The following is a 21,292-nucleotide window of genomic DNA, read 5'->3' as shown; positions in this document are numbered from 1 at the left end:
TCTTGCATCTTCATTTTCTAAATGGTGCCTTTTAAAGAGCAGATTTTATAAATTTTGGTGAAGTCTAATTTGGCAGTTTTTCTATGGTTATGATTTTCTTTTATGGTTTCCAGTCTAAGAATTTCAGTCTAGGTATTCTCTGCCTACACCAAGTTCATCAGATTTTCTGCTACTTTTTTTCCTAGAAGTGCTGTAATGTTAACTTTTGTATGTAGATCTTTGATTCATTTAGAATTAAGCATTTTTTGTATGGTATGAGGTGAAGACAAATTTCTTTCTTTTTTTTTCCCCCTGTGAGTGGCCAGATGTTTTAGCACTAGTTGTTGAAAAGATATTCTTTTTTCATTTAATAACCTATGCTCTATTGATTTCTAATTTTTAGTGTGATTCAAAGAGTATAAAATACTACAATTTCATTTCTCTTTTGTAAAATTGTTTGCTATTATTGTTTTCTTTTTTGTTCAGGTATATTTTGGACTCACCTTACCAATTTCCATAAGAAGGCCTGCTAAACTTTTAATTAAGATTGGGTGGAATCTATAAAATCAATTTGAAGAGAGTACATATTTTTAAAAACTGAGTTTTTATGTATTTATTTATTTATTCACATCTTTATTAGAGTATAAATGCGTTACAATGTTGTGTTAGTTTCTGCTGTAAAACAAAGTGAATCAGCTATATGTATACATACATCCCCATATCCCCTCCCTCTTGAGCCTCCCTCCAACCTTCCCTATCCCATCCCTCTAGGTCATCACAAAGCACTGAGCTGCTCTTCCTGTGCTATGCAGCAGCTTCCCACTAGCCATCCACTTTATATTTGGTAGTGTGTATATATGTCAATGCCAATCTTTCGCTTCATCCCAGCTTCCCCTTTCCCTGTGCCCTCAAGTCTGTTCTGTACATCTGCATCTTTATTCCTGCCCTGCCACTAGGTTCATCAGTACCGCTTTTTAAAATCCCATATATATGCATTAGCATACGGTATTTGTTTTTCTTTTTCTGACTTACTTCACTCTGTATGACAGACTCTAGGTCCATCCATCTCACTATAAATAACCCAATTTCGTTCGTTTTTATGGCTGCATAATATACCATTGTATATATGCGCCACATCTTCTTGGTTGCTTCCATGTCCTGGCTAATGTAAATAGTGCTGCAATGAACATTGTGGTACATGTATCTTTTTAAATTATGGTTTTCTCAGGGTATATGCCCAGTAGTGGTTTAGCTGGGTCATATGGTAGTTCTATTTTTAGGTTTTTAAGGAACCTCCATACAGTTCTCCATAGTGGCTGTGTCAATTTACATTCCCACCAACAGTGCAGGAGGGTTCCCTTTTCTCTACACTCCCTCTAGCATTTATTGTTTTTTATTTTTTATTTTTTTAAACATCTTTATTGGAGTATAATTGCTTTACAATGGTGTGTTGTTTCAGCTTTATAACAAAGTGAATCAGCCATATATATATATATATATATATATATATATATATATATATATATATATATATATATATCTCCCCATATCTCCTCCCTCTTTCATCTCCCTCACACCCTCCCTCTCCCACCACTCACGGTGGTCACAAGCACTGAGCTGATCTCCCTGTGCTATGTGGCTGCTCCCCACTAGTTATCTATTTTACATTTGGTAGTATATATATGTCCATGCCACTCTCTCACTTTGTCCCAGCTTACCCTTCCCCCTCCCTGTGTCCTTACATCCATTCTCTATTCCTGTCCTGCCCCTAGGTTTTTCAGAACCATTTTGTTTTAGATTCCATACATATGTGTTAGCATACAGTATTTGTTTTTCTCTTTCTGACTTATTTCATTCTAGATCTATCCACCTCACTACAGATAACTCAATTTTGTTTCTTTTCATGGCTGAGTAATATTCCATTGTATATATGTGCCACATCTTCTTTATCCATTTATCTGTCAGTGGATACTTAGGTTGCTTCCATGTCCTGGCTATTCTAAATAGAGCTGCAGTGAACATTGGGGTACATGTGTCTTTTTGAATTATGGTTTTCTCTGGGTATATGCCCTGTAGTGGGATTGCTGGGTCGTATGGGAGTTCTGTTTTTAGTTTTCTAAGGAACCTCCATACTGTTCTCTATAATGGCTGTATCAATTTACATTTCCACCAACAGTTCAAGAGTGTTTACTTTTCTCCACACCCTCTCTAGCATTTCTTGTTTGTGGGTTTTTTGATAATGGCCATTCTGACAGTTGTGAGGTGATACCTCATTGTAGTTTTGATTTGCATTTCTCTCATGATTAGTGATGCTGAGTATCCTTTCATGTATTTGTTGGCAATCTGTATGTCTTCTCTGGAGAAAAATCTATTGAGGTCTTCTGCCCACTTTTGGACTGGGTTGTTTGTTTTTGTGGTATAGAGCTGCATGAGCTGGTTATATATTTTGGAGATTAATCCCTTGTCAGTTGCTTCGTTTGCAAATATTTTCTCCCATTCTGAGGATTGTCTTATCATCTTGTTTATGGTTTCCTTTGCTGTGCAAAAGCTTTTAAGTTTCATTAGGTCTCTTTTGTTTGTTTTTATTTCCATTTCTTTAGGAGGTGGGTCCAAAAGGATCTTGCTGTGATTTATGTCATAGAGCTTTCTGCCTATGTTTTCCTCTAAGAATTTTATAGTGTCTTGCCTTACATTTAGGTCTTTAATCCATTTAGAATTTATTTTTCTGTATGGTGTTAGGAAGTTTTCTAATTTCATTCTTTTACATGTAGCTGTCTAGTTTTCCCAGCACCACTTACTGTAGAGGCTGTCTTTTCTCCATTGTATATTCTTGCCTCCTTTGTCAAAGATAAGGTGACCATATGTGTGTGGGTTTATCTCTGGGCTTTCTATCATGTTCCATTGATCTATATTTCTGTTTTTGTGCCAGTACCATACTGTCTTGACTACTATAGCTTTGTAGTATAGTCTGAAGTTGGGGAGCCTGATTCCTCCAGCTCCGTTTTTCTTTCTCAAGATTGCTTTGGCTATTCAAGATCTTTGTGTTTCCATATAATTTGTAAAATTTTTTTTCTAGTTCTGTGAAAAATGCCATTGCCAGTTTGATAGGGATTGCATTGAACCTGTAGATTGCTTTGGGTAATATAGTCATCTTCACGATATTGATTCTTCCAATCCAGGAGCATGGTATATCTCTCCACCTATTTATGTTATCTCTGATTTCTTTCATCAGTGTTTTATAGTTTTCTGAGTACAGGTCTTTGCCTCCTTAGGTAGATTTATTCCTAGGTATTTTAATCTTTTTGTTGTGATGGTAAATGGGAGTGTTTCCTTAATTTCTCTTTCTGATCTTTTGTTGTTAGTGTATAGGAATGCCAGAGATTTCTGTGCATTAACTTTGTATCCTGCAACCTTACCAAATTCATTGATTAGCTCTAGTAGTTTTCTGGTAGCATCTTTAGGATTCTCTGTGTATAGTATCATGTCATTTGCAGACGGTGACAGTTTTACTTCTTCTTTTCCGATTTGGATTCCTTTTATTTCTGTTTGTTCTCTAATAGCTGTGGCTAAAACTTCCAGAACTATGTTGATTAATAGTGGTGAGAGTGGGCAACCTTATCTTGTTCCTGATCTTAGTGGAAAAGGTTTCAGTTTTTCACCATTGAGGACGATATTGGCTGTGGGTTTGTCATATATGGCATTTATTATGTTGAGGAAAGTTCCCTGTATGCCTACTTTCTGCAGTGTTTTTATCATAAATGGGTGTTGAATTTTCTTGAAAGCTTTCTCTGCATCTACTGAGATGATCATATGGTTTTTCTCCTTCAGTTTGTTAATATGGTGTATCACGTTGATTGATTTGCATATATTAAAGAATCCTTGCATTCCTGGAATAAACCCCACTTGAACATGGTGTATGATCCTTTTAATGTGCTGTTGGATTCTGTTTGCTAGTATTTTGTTGAGGATTTTTGCATTTATGTTCATCAGGGATATTGGCCTCTGGTTTTCTTTCTTTGTGACATCTTTATTTGGTTTTTGTATCAGGGTGATGGTGGCCTTGTAGAATGAGTTTGGGAGTGTTCCTCCCTGTGCTATATTTTGGAAGAGTTTGAGAAGGATAGGTGTTAGCTCTTCTCTAAATGTTTGATAGAATTTGCCTGTGAAGCTGTCTGGTCCTGGGCTTTTGTTTGTTGGAAGATTTTTAATCACTGTTTCAATTTCAGTGCTTGTGATTGGTCTGTTCATATTTTCTGTTTCTTCCTGGTTCAGTCTCGTCAGTTGTGCATTTCTAAGAATTTGTTCTTTTCTTCCAGGTTGTCCATTTTATTGGCATAGAGTTGCTTGTAGTAATCTCTCATGATCCTTTGTATTTCTGTAGTTCCAGTTGTTACTTCTTCTTTTTCATTTCTAATTCTGTTGACTTGAGTCTTCTCCCTTTTTTTCTTGATGTGTCTGGCTAATAGTTTATCAACTTTTTTTATCTTCTCAAAGTACCAGCTTTTAGTTTTATTGATGTTTGCTATCATTTCCTTCATTTCTTTTTCATTTATTTCTGATCTGATCTTTATGATACCTTTCCTTCTGCTAACTCTGGGGGGTTTTTGTTCTTCTTTCTCCTTGCTTTAGGTGTATGGTTAGGGTGTTTGTTAGAGATGTTTCCTGTTTCTTACGTTAGGACTGTATTGCTGTAAACTTCCCTCTTAGAACTGCTTTTGCTGCATCCCATAGGTTTTGGGTCATCGTGTCTCCATTGTCATTTGTTTCTAGGTATTTTTTGATTTACTCTTTGATTTCTTCAGTGTTCACTTCGTTATTAAGTAGTGTATTGTTTATCCTCTATGTGTTTGTATTTTTTACAGATCTTTTCCTTTAATTGATATCTAGTCTCCTAGTGTTGTGGTCAGAAAAGATACTTGATACAATTTCAATTTTCTTAAATTTACCAAGGCTTGATTTGTGACCCAAGGTATGATCTATTCTGAAGATTGTTCCATGAGCAGTTGAGAAAAATGTGTATACTGTTTTTTTTGGATGGAATGTCCTATAAATATCAATTAAGTCCATCTTGTTTAATGTATCATTTAAAGCTTGTGTTTATTTATTTTCATTTTGGATGATATGTCCATTTGTGAAAGTGGGGTGTTAACGTCCCCTACTGTGTAGTGGGAAGAAGCAGCCGCATAGCATAGGGAATCAGCTCGGTGCTTTGTGACCGCCTGGAGGGGTGGGATAGGGTGGGTGGGATGGAGGGAGACGCAAGAGGGAAGGGATATGGGAACAGATGTATATGTATGGCTGATTCACTTTGTTATAAAGCAGAAACTAAAAAAAAAAAAGAAGTCCCCTACTATGATTGTGTTACTGTCGATTTCCCCTTTTATGGCTGTTAGTATTTGCCTTATGTATTGAGGTGCTTCTATGTTGGGTGCATAAATATTTACAATTGTTATATCTTCTTCTTGGATCGATCCCTTGATCGTTATGTAGTGTCCTTCTTTGTCTCTTCTAATAGTCTTTATTTTAAAGTCTATTTTGTCTGATATGAGAATTGCTACTCCAGCTTTCTTTTGATTTCCATTTGCATGGAATATCTTTTTCCATCCTCTCACTTTAAGTCTGTATGTGTCCCTAAGTCTGAAGTGGGTCTCTTGTAGACAGCACATATATGGGTCTTGTTTTTTTATCCATTCAGCCAGTTTGTGTCTTTTGGTGGGAGCATTTAAGCCATTTACATTTAAGGTAATTATTGATATGTACGTTGCTAGTCCTATTTTCTTTATTGTTTTGGGTTTGTTATTGTAGGTCTTTTCCTTCTCTTGTGTTTCCTGCCTAGAGAAGTTCCTTTAGCATTTGTTGTGAAGCTGGTTTGGTGGTGCTGAACTCTCTCAGCTTTTGCTTGTCTGTAAACGTTTTAATTTTTCCATCAAATCTGAATGAGATTCTTGCTGGGTAGAGTAATCTTGGTTGCAGGTTTTTTTCCTTCATCACTTAAATATGTCCTGCCATTCCCTTCTGGCTTGCAGAGTTTCTGCTGAAAGATCAGCTGTTAACCTTATGGGGATTCCCGTGTGTTATTTGTTGTTTTTCCCTTGCTGCTTTCAGTGTGTTTTCTTTGTATTTAATTTTTGATAGAGTGATTAATATGTGTCTTGGCGTGTTTCTCTTGGATTTATCCTGTACTGGACTCTCTGTGCTTCCTGGACTTGATTAACTATTTCCTTTCCCACATTAGGGACGTTTACAACTAGAATCTCTTCAAATATTTTCTCAGTCCCTTTCTTTTTCTCTTCTTTTTGGGACCCCTATTATTCGAATGTTGGTGCATTTAATGTCCCAGGGGTCTCTGAGACTGTCCTCAATTCTTTTCATTCTTTTTTCTTTATTCTGCTGTGCAGCAGTTATTTCCACTATTTTATCTTCCAGGTCACTTATCCGTTCTTCTGCCTCAGTTATTCTGCTATTGATCCCTTCTAGAGAATTTCTAATTTCATTTATTGTGTTCATCATTCCTTGTTTCCTCTTTAGTTCTTCTAGGTCCTTGTTAAATGTTTCTTGCATTTTCTCTATTCTATTTCCAAGATTTTGGATCATCTTTACTGTCATTATTCTGAATTCTTTTTCAGGTAGACTGCCTATTTCCTCTTCATTTGTTAGGTCTGGTGGGTTTTCATCTTGCTCCTTCATCTGCTGTATGTTTTTCTGTCTTCTCCTTTACTTATCTTACTGTGTTTGGGGTCCCCTTTTTGCAGGCTGCAGGTTTGTAGTTCCCGTTGTTTTTGGTGTCTGTCCTCAGTGGCTAAGGTTCGTTCAGTGGGTTGTGTAGGCTTTCTGGTGTAGGGGACTAGTGCCTGTGTTCTGGTGGATGAGGCTGGATCTTGTCTTTCTGGTTGGCAGGTCCACGTCTGGTGGTGTGTTTTGGGGTGTCTGTGAACTTATTATGATTTTAGGCAGCCTCTTTGGTAATGGATGGGACTGTGTTCCTGTCTTGCTAGTTGTTTGGCATAGAGTGTCCAGCACTGTAGCTTGCCGGTCATTGAGTGAAGCTGGGTGCTGGTGTTGAGATGGAGATCTCTGGGAGATTTTCGCCATTTGATATTACGTTGAGCTGGGAGGTCTCTTGTGGACCAGTGTCCTGAAGTTGGCTCTCCCAACTCAGAGGCACAGCACTGACTCCTGGCTGGAGCACCAAGAGCCTTTCATCCACAAGGCTCATAATAAAAGGGAGAAAAAATGGAAAGAAAGAAAGAATGAAAGGATAAAATAAAATAAAGTAAGATAAAATAATATAAATTTATTAAAATAAGAAATAATTGTTAAGAAAAAAATTTTAACAGTAAAAAAAAAAAGAAAACAAAAAGACGGAACCCTAGGTCAAATGGTGAAAGCAAAGCTATACAGACAGAATGTCACACAGAAGCATACATATACACACAAAAAGAGGAAAAGGGAACAAAATATATATATTGTTGCTCCCAAAGTCCACCTCCTCAATTGAGATGATTCCTTGTCTATTCAGGTATTCCACAGATGCTGGGTACATCAGGTTGATTGTGGAGATTTAATCCGCTGCTCCTGAGGCTGCTGGGAGAGATTTCCCTTTCTCTGTTCGCACAGCTCTCGGGGCTCAGGTTTGGATTTAGACCTGCCTCTGTGTGTAGGTCACCTGAGGGCGTCTGTTCTTCGCTCAGACAGGACAGGGTTAAAGGAGCATCTGATTTGGTGTCTCTGGCTCACTCAGGCCAGGGGGAGGGAGGGGTTCGGATGCGGGTCGAGCCTGTGGCGGCAGAGGCCGGCCTGACCGTGACGTTGCACCAGCCTGAGGCGTGCCGTGTGTCCTCCCGGGGAAGTTGTCTCTAGATCCCGGGACCCTCGCAGTGGCGGGCTGCGCAGGCTTCCGGGAGGGGAGGTTTAGATAGTGACGTGTGCTCGCACACAGGCTTCTTTTTGGCGGCAGCAGGAGCCTTAGCGTCTCATGCCCGTCTCTGGGGTCCGCGCTGGTATCCGAGGCTCGCGCCCGTCTCTGGAGCTCCTTTAGGCGGCACTGTTAATCCCCTCTCCTCGTGCACCAGGAAACAGAGAGAAGAAAAAGTTTCTTGCCTCTTCGGCAGGTCCGGACTTTTTCCCGGACTCCCTCCCAGCTAGCTGTGGCGCAGTAGCCCCCTTCAGGCTGTGTTCACGCCGTCAAACCCAGTCCTCTCCCCTAATTGCTTTTTTAAAAAAATCGATTAAGGTGATATGTTTTTCTCCTTTTTTTCTGTTTTATAGTGAATTGTACTGATTGATATTTAAATATTAAACCAGCTTTGTATTTCATGGATAAACTCTACTTCATCCTGATGTATAATCCATTTTATAGGTAGTATTTTGTTGAAAGTGTTTGTGTTTATTTGGGCAAATTATAGTAATGTTTAGTTTCTATTCCTTTAATGCAAAATTGGATGCACTGTATTCCTTAGCTTCTGTCATCTGATTTTAATATTTGTATTATTTCTTCCTTCAATATTTAATCTTTTCTAATATAAAATTGGAAGCTATAAATTTTTTTTTTTTTTTTTAGCAATGTGTTTTTATTTATTTATTTATTTATTTATTTTATAGTGTTTACTTTTACTTGTTGACAGTTTGCTTTATTTATTTATGGCTGTGTTGGGTCTTCGTTTCTGTGCGAGGGCTTTCTCTAGTTGTGGCAAGCGGGGGCCACTCTTCATTGCGGTGCGCGAGCCTCTCACTATTGCGGCCTCTCTTGTTGCAGAGCACAGGCTCCAGACGCGCAGGCTCAGCAATTGTGGCTCACAAGCCCAGTTGCTCCGCGGCATGTGGGATCTTCCCAGACCAGGGCTCGAACCTGTGTCCCCTGCATTGGCAGGCAGACTCTCAACCACTGCGCCACCAGGGAAGCCCAGGAAGCTATAAATTTTATTTTAAATGCTGTGGTGGCCAATTCCCACAAATTTTTCTAATTTTCCTTCTGATTTCATCTTTTTTCCATATTTTGTTACTTGGAGATGAATTGCTTAATTTCCAATTATTTTGGAATTTTTCATATTTTTTTCCATTTTTATATTCAGCCAAAGAATCAAAAGGATCTATTTTTATATCTCTTTCTCTGCATGAGTTCCTATTCTCTAGTAGTTTGTCTTTCAAATTCCCATCTTACCTTCTCAATAGACATCTTCATACTTGTGTTACCTGTAAAAGCTGTAGGAGAAATATACTTTCTGGGTCTTGAAAATGTCTTGAGGATATTTCGGGAATAGCGTATAATCTGAGTGTATCTGGCATATAGGTTGGATAGACAGTCATGTAAAAGATTATATGCCATGTTAGTGAATTATAAGAAGGCCATGCACACACAGATCTAGCTAGTAAAATTTGGTTCTAATTGTTCGATATTTTAGACAATTATATATTTTTTTGAGGATGGGGTATATAAATATATTTGTGTTTTACCAAAGTAAATTCTTCTAGGAACAGTTCTGGGACTGCTCATAAAATGAGAGAAGATTATTTGAAGAGCTGAGTTGTGAGCGAATAAAGATCTACGTTAGGACAGTGATAAGAGTGGTTAAGAGGTTTTGCTAAATGTAGTGGTGGGATATGAAGTGCGGGAACTTGAGAAGTCACAGATGACAGAAATAGAAAAGCTTTCCCGTTTCAGTTTAATAGCATGTTTCAGATAAAGGTGGTAGGTTCAGTTTTGTACATTTTTAATTTTAGGTACTTATTGAATGATTGGAGACTATCCTACAAATAGAAATGTGGGTGTGAATTTAGGAAAACAGCTGGGTTAGATATGAAAAATTTGACAGCTATATCTAAGTTGATAATAATAGATGATATGGGAGTGGATGATATTGCCAGGGGACATATGACAAAGCCTTGAGAAAATGCCAGCATACTGGGAAATGATGCAGAAAACGTCTGACCACCAAAAAAGGTGATCAGAGTGATCGCAGAAGGATAATAGAAAAATCTGCTTAATTTTAAGTTCACTCCTCTCTGAGCTTTCATAAAAAGGACACATAGTAAACTTAGGTAGAGACATAGCATCTGGAAGGAAAGACTGAATGTGGTATTGTCTTCATTTCTTTATTTACAGTTAAGCCAGAATAGTTACTTGAATTATAAATGTTCAGTCTAAATTGTTTCTCTCTTTATTTTCTCCCTGAAACTAAGTGAATTTTTTTTCAAAACTAGGTGTATTTACCTTATATTTTATTAATTCTATGCTAATAAATCTTAGAGTTCTTTAGCAATAATCAATTATATTTGAATTAGTAGTTTCCAAGAGGCTTATTTCTTTTATTTTTAAGATTCAGATTTTTGGGGGTTATTGTTGTGACATCTTATTACTTAGTTTATGTGTTGCTTAAAATAGGAATATAGAAAAGTTGATGTAAAGTAAAATTGAATGCAAGTACTAGACCTGGCCCTTGATTTTATTGATAGATGGTACATTTTGGCAAGGTCTCTTGGGGTACCTCCACTCAAACTTTAAACACAAGCACACACACACAAATATATATACTCCTTCAATAAGTAACGTGTGTTTGATCTTGAAGCAGATATTCCTCATCTGTACTTGACTTTGAGTGATATGTCATATGTTGAATTTGTTATTGGTTTTTAATAAGAATATATCCAAATTCCATTTTAAAGTTTTTAAGAATAGAAAGAAGTTCGTTATATCTTTACAAAACATTCTTGTTTGGTTTCCTTTTATCATGTTTTAAGGTTACATGTGACTATAATGTTCCACAATGAGACAGAGATTGATAATCAGGAAAGAATAGCCCTTTAATGTGATTTATATCTATAGATTTTATGTCAGATATGAAAAGTTGCTGTTTAAATTGTAAAGGAGGATCCATTAAAGAACACTTTAAACCATTTTACTATTTAACATACCTTGAACCCTTCTTTTTAGAATTATGCCTTTTAAAGCAAACTTTAGTTGCTTACCAAATGTTTGCAAAATATGATTTGATAAAGTTAAATTATTCTAATATTAATAAAATACAGAAATAATGGCCTTTAAAATAGTACATTTAATATGAAGGTATCTGGTGTTTCAGGGGAGTATAGAAGCCAGTTATTTTCTAATTTCCATCAGTAATTTTAATTTCCTCTTGTCAGGTAAGGTTAGACAAGGGTAGAGTATGTATAGAGTAGGGAATGGTGAAGGTATAAAAATTCTTCAGATGTTTCCCATTTTGTCCTGTTGTCCTATTGGTTTCAGTGTATGGTTGGGTTAGATGTGAAATAACCTGTAGGTTGCTGCCTAGTTCTGGGATGAATCTCTGAAACTATCACATAGCAGTTGACAGTTTTGTTACAATGGAATCATTCCGTAGTTATCTTCACTTAAACTACTCCCCTTCAAGTATTTATTAATCGTATTTTCTTTTATTTGCTCAAATCATATTTTTGACAAACTGAATTGTCCTATGGTTTGGCTCAGTCTTTTTAATGTATTATCCAGCATTTGCCTTTAATTTCTTATAAATCTAATTTCTAACATGATTTATTTTCTTCTTATCAGTGTTTAGGTAAAAGATGTACTTTGCCTTTACCAGTGTACAAAAACTAACCTCTTAGAGGTTGGCCAAAATCTTCCAATGATACAATTTCTAGAGCTAATATAATCCTCTCATTGTGCAGATGAAAATAGTTAGACCTAGTGAGGTAAAGTGAGTTAGTTGCTTAAGACTGACAAGAGCTACTACCAAGGAGGAGGATGCTTTAGTCTCGTTTTTGATTTGCTTCCCAATCTTACATTTATTCATATGCATATATAATATATATTCATATATATTGAATATAATATATATTATATGATATGTGTGAAAGAGACTTAAGCATCTGCAAATTTTGGTATCCGTAGGGGTCCTGGATCCTATTCCCCCACCCCATAGCAAGGGACTACTGTACTTTTATTCCCATTTCCCTCCTCACAATCTATAAGGAGTGAGGATTCTCCAGGGCAAAGGCTATCAAGCTAAGTCAACTTTTTATCCCTAAAGCCTAGTGTTTTGCACAGACTAAGAGATATTTGATTCCTTATGCATGTACATAAACACCGTATCAGTTGGGTTGCTTATGGTGTTAGGAGCAGAAAACCCACTTCACACGGGCCTTCAGTGACTGAACAGGAGCTTACAGGTTCTAGTAAAAAGTCTTAGGAGAACAAAACAAAGGTCTCCCAGAAAGTATAAAGGTAGGCTGGTCTTTGATCCAGACGTTCATGATTCCACTTGGAATAAGCTCTTACGTTTACTCTTTATTTCTGTGATTCTCATAGCTCTGCCCCCTTTGGGGTTTGGCTTCATCCTCAGGCTTGCTTCTCTCCTGCAGAAAGAGCTTTCAATACTCCTGGAATTATGTACATCCTCTTTTACACCGTAAGAGGAAGGAAGGAATTACCCAGCAACACTTCTGACCTTTCCTCTTAATTGCACCAATTAGATCAAGTGCTGTTCCCTCAGACGGTTTGTCAGTGTGGGTGTGATTCTTACCCGCATTGGTTTAGGACAGTTAAGTCCCTCGCTTATTGCTGGGACAGTGCTGGGGATAGTGTATGGCAACAATCTATCTAAACTGGTATACAGTAGGAAAGGGTTCCAACATCACATGTTTATTACTCATCATAGGTTGTGTATACATGTGAATGTATACGTGAGCTTTCATTTGGAGGTTAAGGGAAAGGAGCCCAATAGACTCTGTGACCAGAATTAAGTATTAAGTTTACATTAATTGTTTTTTAAATTTTAAACAATTAATTAACTAGGTAGTATAGCACCATAAACATGACACCACAAGTGTCTGAATTCCAAAAGAAAAGAAATAAGCAACTTGGAAACTAGTGATTGTATTGTATCTGAGTATTGCTAAAGAATCCTAAAATTTTTTGGCAAAATTGATATCTAAGAAAGTACTTTTCAAGCTTTAATGTATAAATCACCTGGGGATCTCATTAAAATCCAGATTTTGATTTAGTAGGTATGGAGTGGTACCTGTAATGCTGCATTTTTAATAAGTTCCTAGGTGATTCTAGTGCTGGTGGTCCATTTTACATAGCTAGGGTTTAAAAGACCAAACTGTTTTTGTCATTTTCTAAAGGTGTTGAGAACCAGCTCAGTTTACTATTGCAGGCCACCAATGTCTCTTTTCTGGACTTCTGCAGTAGCCTTGTAGTAGCCTCCCTCCTTAACCCTCTTGTCCCACTACAATGCATTCTCTAAATGGAGCTTCTAGTGATCATTTTAATATGTAAGTCAATCACATCACTCCCGTAATTAACCTTCTACTGGTATTCCATTGCATTGGAATAAAATCTAAACTCTTTACCATGACTACACTGTACGAAATGATGCAGCCCCTGCCTGCCTCTCCAAACTCACTTCATACCACTCTTCCCTTTATTCACTTTGCTTGAGTGCTTTGCAACCGCCCTTCATGATGCTTGTAATGTGGACCCTGCGTCTTCACATGACTGGCTTCTTCTTTTTATTCAGGTCTCTGCTTAAATATTAACCACTTCTGAGTGTATCTTATGAGTGACTTAAGAGAAATAAATTCTTGGGGGATTGTTTTACGGAGAGTACCAGGTCTCTGTCAGTTCAGTTAAAGAGTGATGTAAAAGTCACTTTAAATTTTTGGTTGGTTCAGTTCATATTAGAGATTATTTCATAATGCATTTAAAGGGTTTGTTTCCATATTTTTATAGTATTAATAGATATTTCTTTTTCCTATCCCAGTCACTGTGTGCCCAGTATTCAGCAGACAGACGAGAAGATGAGAAGATGTGTGATCATTTGATCAGAGCAGCCAAATATCGAGACCATGTGACAGCAACTCAGCTAATCCAGAAAATTATCAACATTCTCACAGACAAGCATGGAGCCTGGGGAAATTCTGCAGTGAGGTAAAGTTATACCTTTAGGATTTGGCCACTGATCTTCTATAGAAGTCCTTGGTTTAGATAAATGGCTTTGGATGTGATCAAGGCCAGATGAAGAACAAAGTAATTTAATTTTGTATTTTATCTTCTACAATGAATTTAAAGCAAAGGGGAAGGAGAAAATCAGTATGGGTATAGTTATGGATCTTTGTGGAAATTTCATTTCCCTTCAACTACTTATAAAAGAATAGTTGCTCATATACTTATTTATTTTGAAGTGAACTGTTAAGGGAAGTAGTTAGTGTAAACTGCTTTTACTAGTTGCATTTATATCTGAATTTATACAAGTACAATACTTTATTTAAAGAAACTATTCCCTATTTTACGCTTTTGAGTTTTTAACACATAAATTTAAAAACATAATAATATGTGTTGTTTTCTTGAATTTGGTTGCAAATTACAGGGCTATGATGAAAAAATACCATCTTTAAAATTTTATTTACTACATCTACCTCCTTTTAACATTACCAAACTGAACGTGCAATTTTTTGTTCTAGTTTTAGAAACAAAATATTTACTTTCTAGGACTAAGGAACTTAGATAAATCATAAAATTTAGTCTTTTTGGAATATTTTATTCTACAAGTCTTAGAAACATGTTTTGACTCATTTAAGTAATGTTAATGAAAAAGTTCTTTATCTTCCCATTAGAAAGATATATATATATTTTTTTTTCTTTCTTTTTTTTTTTGCGGTATGCGGGCCTCTCACTGTTGTGGCCTCTCCCGTTGCGGAGCACAGGCTCCGGATGCGCAGGCCCAGCGGCCATGGCTCACGGGCCCAGCCGCTCCGCGGCATATGGGATCCTCCCAGACCGGGGCACGAACCCGTATCCCCTGCATCGGCAGGCGGACTCTCAACCACTGCGCCACCAGGGAGGCCCATAGAAAGATATTTTTTAATTCCACATTTCTGCATAACTTTTTCTGGAAGACAACAACTACAAAAGAAAATAGCAAATTACTTGTATATTATATATAGGCGTAACTGGTTTGTGCTTGTGTTTTAAGCAATTCATGTGTCTAGCAGACATCAAAGTCTAGTTTTAGAGATTTTCCAGTAAACAGAAAAAGATTTTAGTTTTTTTTTAAGCTGAACTTTAAACTAGTTGAGTTGAAACCTATCTGATATGAGATGTTTTTGTTTTGAGTACAAGTATTCACTAATATAGAGTAGATATATCTCATCATGGTTATTGTGAAGAATACTTAAATAAAATGAATTATGTTTCTGGGCATATCATTTTTGGTGTTCAGAGGAAGGAATGCAGGTCAAGGTCTTGAAGGCAAAAGGACTGAGTAAAAGCAGAAACCATGTTTGTTTGTTTGTTTTAATTACTATTCCAGCTGATCTCAGCTGCAAGAATGGTCATGGGAATGACATGAATTACTGAGTCAGGGCTCTCTAGTGCCTTATATTGCAACATGTAAAAGCCCATGGGTGTGTGTTTGGAGAGGACTGGGGAAGGGGAGTTGTATTGAGGATTTTAGAGTTTCCAGATACTTTAGTGTAACAGATTTGTTATAGTCATTTTGACACCTGGTACTGAATAAATTAGAAGATTACTTTGAGGTACAGTGCTTGGCACATACTGGGAACTAAATATGTTGTTTGTTACATTTTTTTTTAGGATTAAAAAAATTTTTTTTGACCTAAAAGGAGTTTTACAATTTTAAAATGAAAACCTTTAGGCAACTTATGCCAAAGGGGTCATTTTTATAAGATCAAAATTCTTTCTCGTGATAGCTATACCATTGTATAGCTCAGTATACCTGTGCTGTCAACACGAAAGTGTTTTTCTGAAGTGATTTTGGTGTAATAAAGTATCTTGGAGAACTAAATGGACTGTGAAATGTATTTGTCTAGAAATAATTAGTGTTTCTGTAATAGAGTTGTTCAAGGGTTCGACTCTTTTATTCTATGAAGCCAGAAAAAATTGAATTCTGAAGTTTTAATATTTCCCCAAATTTACAGGACATTTTTTACTTTTTTGCTCCCGAGTAAAAACAGCTGTCAAACTTTGCTTTTAAATGTGTACATTTTTAATTAAGAGCAACAACAAAGGATGCGTCATTGAAAGGAAAATTAATATTAGTGAATTGATATTTTCCTCTTTATAAATCTCATAACTTACTTAGATTTTATTAGAAATAATGCTTAACAAAGCACATTGCCTCCATGCTGATATTTTTGTCGTTGTATTTAGTTCAGTGTCACATTCAACTGTTACTTATTTGGAATACCTGGTTGCTCCCTAATGCCTTTAATACAATTATCTTAAAATAGACCTTTTCAGTATTAATTCCAATTAGAGTGGATTTCTAGACCTTGGTGCCCTTTTTTAGGAAGCTATGTAAGAATATGTAGTTGATAAAACGTTTGCTGGCTTACCATTCTTTGAGAGTGGTTAACTATTCTGATTTCCCTTGTATGAGGCTTGCATAATCAGCTTGTAAATTATGGACATGGTTATAATAAATGAGACTAACACAGTGTACTTTGTTCTTCACTTAGCATAATTCTAGAAAACATAAATGGCATTAGAGAGAAATCAGAGTCATACTGTAGCTCTAATGCATTTAACTATCCTAAGCCTGTTAAAAGAAATATGCACAATGAGCAAAATTCTAGTAAAGAGGATTAAATTATTTTAAGTATAATTCCTTTGTGTTTTATCTTAAGAATTATAGTAGCATTTTGTCTTATAAATTCAATCATATTAGAATATATAGAAATTTCATTTGTGGCATTTTTTATTTTGACCCTCCTTTGGAATCCACATAATTTCCTTGTAGCCATGGCTATGTAGGCCTAATACTTTCCCATTAATGTCATTTGTTTTGTTTCACTATTGATGGCTTTTCTAATGCCACACGATCAGCGGGCTGCAATCCTGGCAGCTGGCCTGGGATCGGCAGTGGTTTTAATAAATCACAATCAGACCCATGCCATTACATCAATATTTTTAGTCAATTATAGAGAAGGTCAGGTGCTACATTCAGTATAGGAGCCTCAGCATGTGGCATTTGAGAAACATCTGGTCCTGCAACAAAACTGCAAGCTGGGAAAAAAAGAATCCAATTTATCCCATCTAAAGAGACCAAATGAAATCTGCTGCTTTATGGATAGCACAATGATGATTATAGCCATTTTGAACATGTTATACTTGCTAGGCTTAATACCCTTTATAAAGACATATTCCCAAAAGTTTCCATTCAATAAAAACTGAAAATGAAAATATTATTTTCTCAGAAGCAGATGGGAATTGTTGTTTCCTCACAGCAGGCATCTAATATCTTTTGACACCTAGTGACCTGCCTGAATGCAATTTGTGTCTTAATATCCCGCTTATACCAGCTTTTGCCACAAGAGAAAGAGAGAGGAGCTCTCTCTTTCTCTCTCTCTCTCCTTTCTTTGATGCCTAGACTATTGCATTGGCAGGTAAAGAAAGTATTCCTCCCTTAGAGCTCTTATAACTGTGTGCCCTTTACTGTCATTGCATTTTTTCAAATGCTTGGAGATTTCAGGAAATAATGGGACAGACAAGCACCTGTTCATCCATACATGACTGTCACCTGGAGTGAGGCTCAGGTGAAAACAGAGAGCGCTTGATAAGAACAGTGGAATAAGCAGGAAAGAGGCCACAAATGAGCAGAGTGGCAGAAGTAATGTTTTTCCGGTGCATGGAGCAGGCATTGTGTTTATTTGGGTCAGGAGACAAATCATCTTTCATGTAGATGACACCTGGTAAAGTGGCTGAATGTAAGCAGGATGAGGAGAGATGATGGAGAACCCTGGATGGGAGTCTCAGAGGACATGCTACCCTTTTCTCATATCGCCCTTCATTGCATTCTAATAGGCTGACTAATGTACCATGGAAATTCGCTCCTGGTATTAGTCTGGGAAAGAAGGTGGTTCTCTTCTGCTCTGAAAAATGCATGGATAGAGCTAGAAACATAAATTATCTTAGAAGTAATAAGGTTTAGGAGTTTTAAGAGAATCTCTTATCAAGATTCTTGAATGCCTTTGATTAGTTTAGGAGATTGTATTTAGGTTGAGATTTCTGCTGCTTTAAGAAGCTCCGTTTCAGATGGCTTGAATGTGTTCTAATGGATGCCCTCAAGCTAGAGGCGTCTCTTCCTGAAAGACATTCATCTTTTTTCTGTGTCACAAGCTTGCCGGTAAAATCTTTGTGATGCTCTCTCCAATTTTTCTTCAGTAAATCAAATCTTCCTTCTTTCAGAAAGATGAATGCTGTAAGGTTGGAGTGTTATAAAAAAAAAATCAATGCAGGCAAAATTGAAACAGTATGCCTCTGTATTGATTGGCCTTGTGAAATCGAAACTAACAGCTTTGTAACTGTTCCAGTGGACAGTTAGCTGACCTGTAATGGGCAAACTATCAATATTAACATTACTATTTTATCTTGTACTATGTCATTTTAAAATCCAGAGTCCAAGGAAAGGAAAGGCCTAAAGAATTTTTAATCTTTGTAGGAAATATCCCATTTTCTTTTTATATACCATTGTTTGAAGAAAGCAGTAGCTAATGCACTTGACCTATGAAAAACTAAGACTAGGGCAGTGTTGGTTTTATATCAGTTACTCTTTTTAAAACACAACAAAAAAAGAACACCTTGATTTTTTTGAAAATAATTTCTGATTTTTAAAAAAACTTCCGCTGGTGAAATTTAATATTGAACATCTTTTTGGTTGTGTTTCCCATTTCAACGGAAGTGTATTATGTCTTTTGAAAACATTCTTCATCTCCAGTTTTTTATTAAGTAGGTAATACCAGTGAATTTCTAGAGAAATTAAAGTGCTAACACACTTTCCTTATCAAGAGTTCATTTTAGGCATTTGATTTCATTATAGTACGTGGGTAATCAAGCAGATGTCTAGTCACAGGTATAATATACCCAATCTTATTCTTTCAAATGCTTTTGTTTTTATTCCTACCCACCCCTGGGAGCTAGTACTTGACATCAGTACAAGCACCACTCACTGCTCTCTCTGGAGCTTTGATGATGCTAGAAATTCTTTATAACCAATCCCGACAATAACATTGTAAGATGGCTTAATAAACTGAACATTTTCCCCATTTACCCTCTCCTTGTTCCCTTTCTTAGAAAGGAAAGAAAAAAATCAATAGCTTATAAAACAAACGGAAGAATCTATGGAGATGTCAGTTAAAGAAAACAGGTGTATTTGAAAGTGTTTACATGAAAAGAATAGTTTCAAACACTAAGCACATTAAATACCTATGCCCAGAACATAATGAGACTTGTTCATGTTCTTAGTTTTGTGATAAGTTGATATTTTTAAAATTTATTTTCTTACTGAAGTATAATTGATTACAATGTTGTGTTAATTTCTGCTGTACAGAAAAGTGACTCAGTTATCCATATATATACATTCTTTTTTATATTCTTTTCCATTATGGTTTATCACAGTATACTGAATATAGTTCCTTGTGCTATACAGTAGGACCTTGTTGTTTATCCATCCTATATATAATAGTTTGCATCTGCTAACCCCAAACTCCCGGTCCATCCCCCCCCCCACCCTAACTCCCTCTCCCCCTTGGCAACCACACGTCTGTTCGCTCTGTCTGTGAGTCTGTTTCTGTTTCATATAGAAGTTCATTTGTGCCATATTTTAGATTCCACATATAAGTGATATGTGGTATTTGCCTTTCTCTGTCTGACTCACTTCACTCAGTATGATAATCTTTAGTTGCATCCATGTTGCTGCAAAGAAATTTCTGGTATCAACCTATCATGAAGACATGTTGATGTGTCAGTACTGAGGAGCAGTTCTTTTTCCCTCATATTTTATGGCCACGGTGTAGTTGTGTTATATAGTTATACATGCTTATGATACAACTTTTATTATTAGTCAAATCTAACAGTACACTGAATGACTTATTAGAAATGTATGACTGTTATGTTTTGTAAATCAGTGATGCTTAGTATATGAGAATTGAATGGCTATATTTTCTAATAATATAAGGCAAAAAATACATAATTTTATCGGCAATTAACATGTTTTACAATATTCAAAATGAATATGTTCTTATAATAATTTTGAGTAAAATATTTTTGGTACAAAGTAATTTTAAAGAAATAAACAATAAAAGAAGTTATGGTATTAAGTACCAACAATTTAAAGTTAATAAATTGCAACCATAAAAAAAAACACATTGAAAAAGAAATACAAATTATTGCACGTATGTTCACTAAAGACACCAAAAAGGGGGCTTCCTTGGTGGTGCAGTGGTTGGGAGTCTGCCTGCCGATGCAGGGGACACGGGTTCTTGCCCTGGTCTGGGAGGATCCCGCATGCCGTGGAGTGACTGGGCCCGTGAGCCATGGCCGTTGAGCCTGCGCGTCCGGAGCCTGTGCTCCGCAATGGGAGAGGCCACAACAGTGAGAGGCCCACGTACCGCAAAAAAAAAAAAAAAAAAAAAGACACCAAAAAGTTTGTGTACATTTTTGCAATCCCCTTTCAGTTTCATTATTCAGTGAAGTCTCTTCCTGTTTTTCTTGATAGTCTTTCCTGCTAAGTTCTCTGACAGTTATGCACAATATATGCTGCAGAATTGGGTACTTGACAGTATACTGTGTTGTTTGTTTTGTGTGTAGATTATAAGATGTTTACCTTATGTTATTGCCATAGTTCCTAGCTTAGTGATGAGCCTGTAGTATATCCTAAATAAATTTTTTTTCATCAGGTAGACTACTTGTCTTCATTCATAACTTATCTTAAACTTACCATTATGCTAGGTATTAAATCAGATAAATTTCTTTCAACCAAAGCACTGTTCTTTACTGTTCTTTCAAACAGTAAAGTTCAAAAATATTTTTATCACAACTGGTGGTATTTCATGAAGGATGATATTAATTCAGAAATTAAGAAAAATGTAGTAGAAATAGAATATATCTGAAAAGAGATGTACTGTAGATAATAATTACAGACTTGGAAATTTTGGTTTCTATTTGTAAAGAACACTTTTCTGTAACAATTTACTTTGAATATTTCGATTAGAAAAATTTGAAGCTCAATAGGTAATTTTAAGTTGTAACTCGGGTGGGGAGTCCTTGAACTTTAATAGTCCCTGGTATAATTTTTGGTATAATCAAAAATTTTCAGAAGTATCTTAAAGGGTTGGAAGCAGATGAAATTATTTAAGGAATTTGAGAAAATTTAGTGGTTTCATATAGATCTGGAGAGGAACCATACAATCTGTGTTTTTAACAAGTTCCTCAGTACAAAAATCACTTGAAAACCACAGCAGTAGTTTAGCCAAACTTGCAATTTATTGTCAGGGCTGCCTTCCACTTAAGATTACT

At 36.3% G+C, this 21,292-nt stretch overlaps 1 protein-coding gene across 3 annotated transcripts in view; it reads left to right on the top strand.

The window, feature by feature from the left end:
- LRBA (LPS responsive beige-like anchor protein) overlaps positions 1-21,292 on the top strand; it is an 808,478-nt gene that overhangs the window by 403,029 nt on the left and 384,157 nt on the right. For all 3 annotated transcript variants that reach the window (XM_081242275.1, XM_081242274.1, XM_081242273.1), the window contains exon 37: positions 13,740-13,906. In XM_081242275.1, coding sequence (XP_081098401.1) covers positions 13,740-13,906 — 167 coding nt within the window. The remainder of the gene's footprint in view (positions 1-13,739; positions 13,907-21,292) is intronic.

This window comes from Mesoplodon bidens (genome assembly GCF_964165515.1).
Source record: "Mesoplodon bidens genome assembly, chromosome: 1".
NCBI lineage: Eukaryota > Metazoa > Chordata > Mammalia > Artiodactyla > Ziphiidae > Mesoplodon > Mesoplodon bidens.
This window is presented reverse-complemented; position numbering and strand designations above follow the sequence as displayed.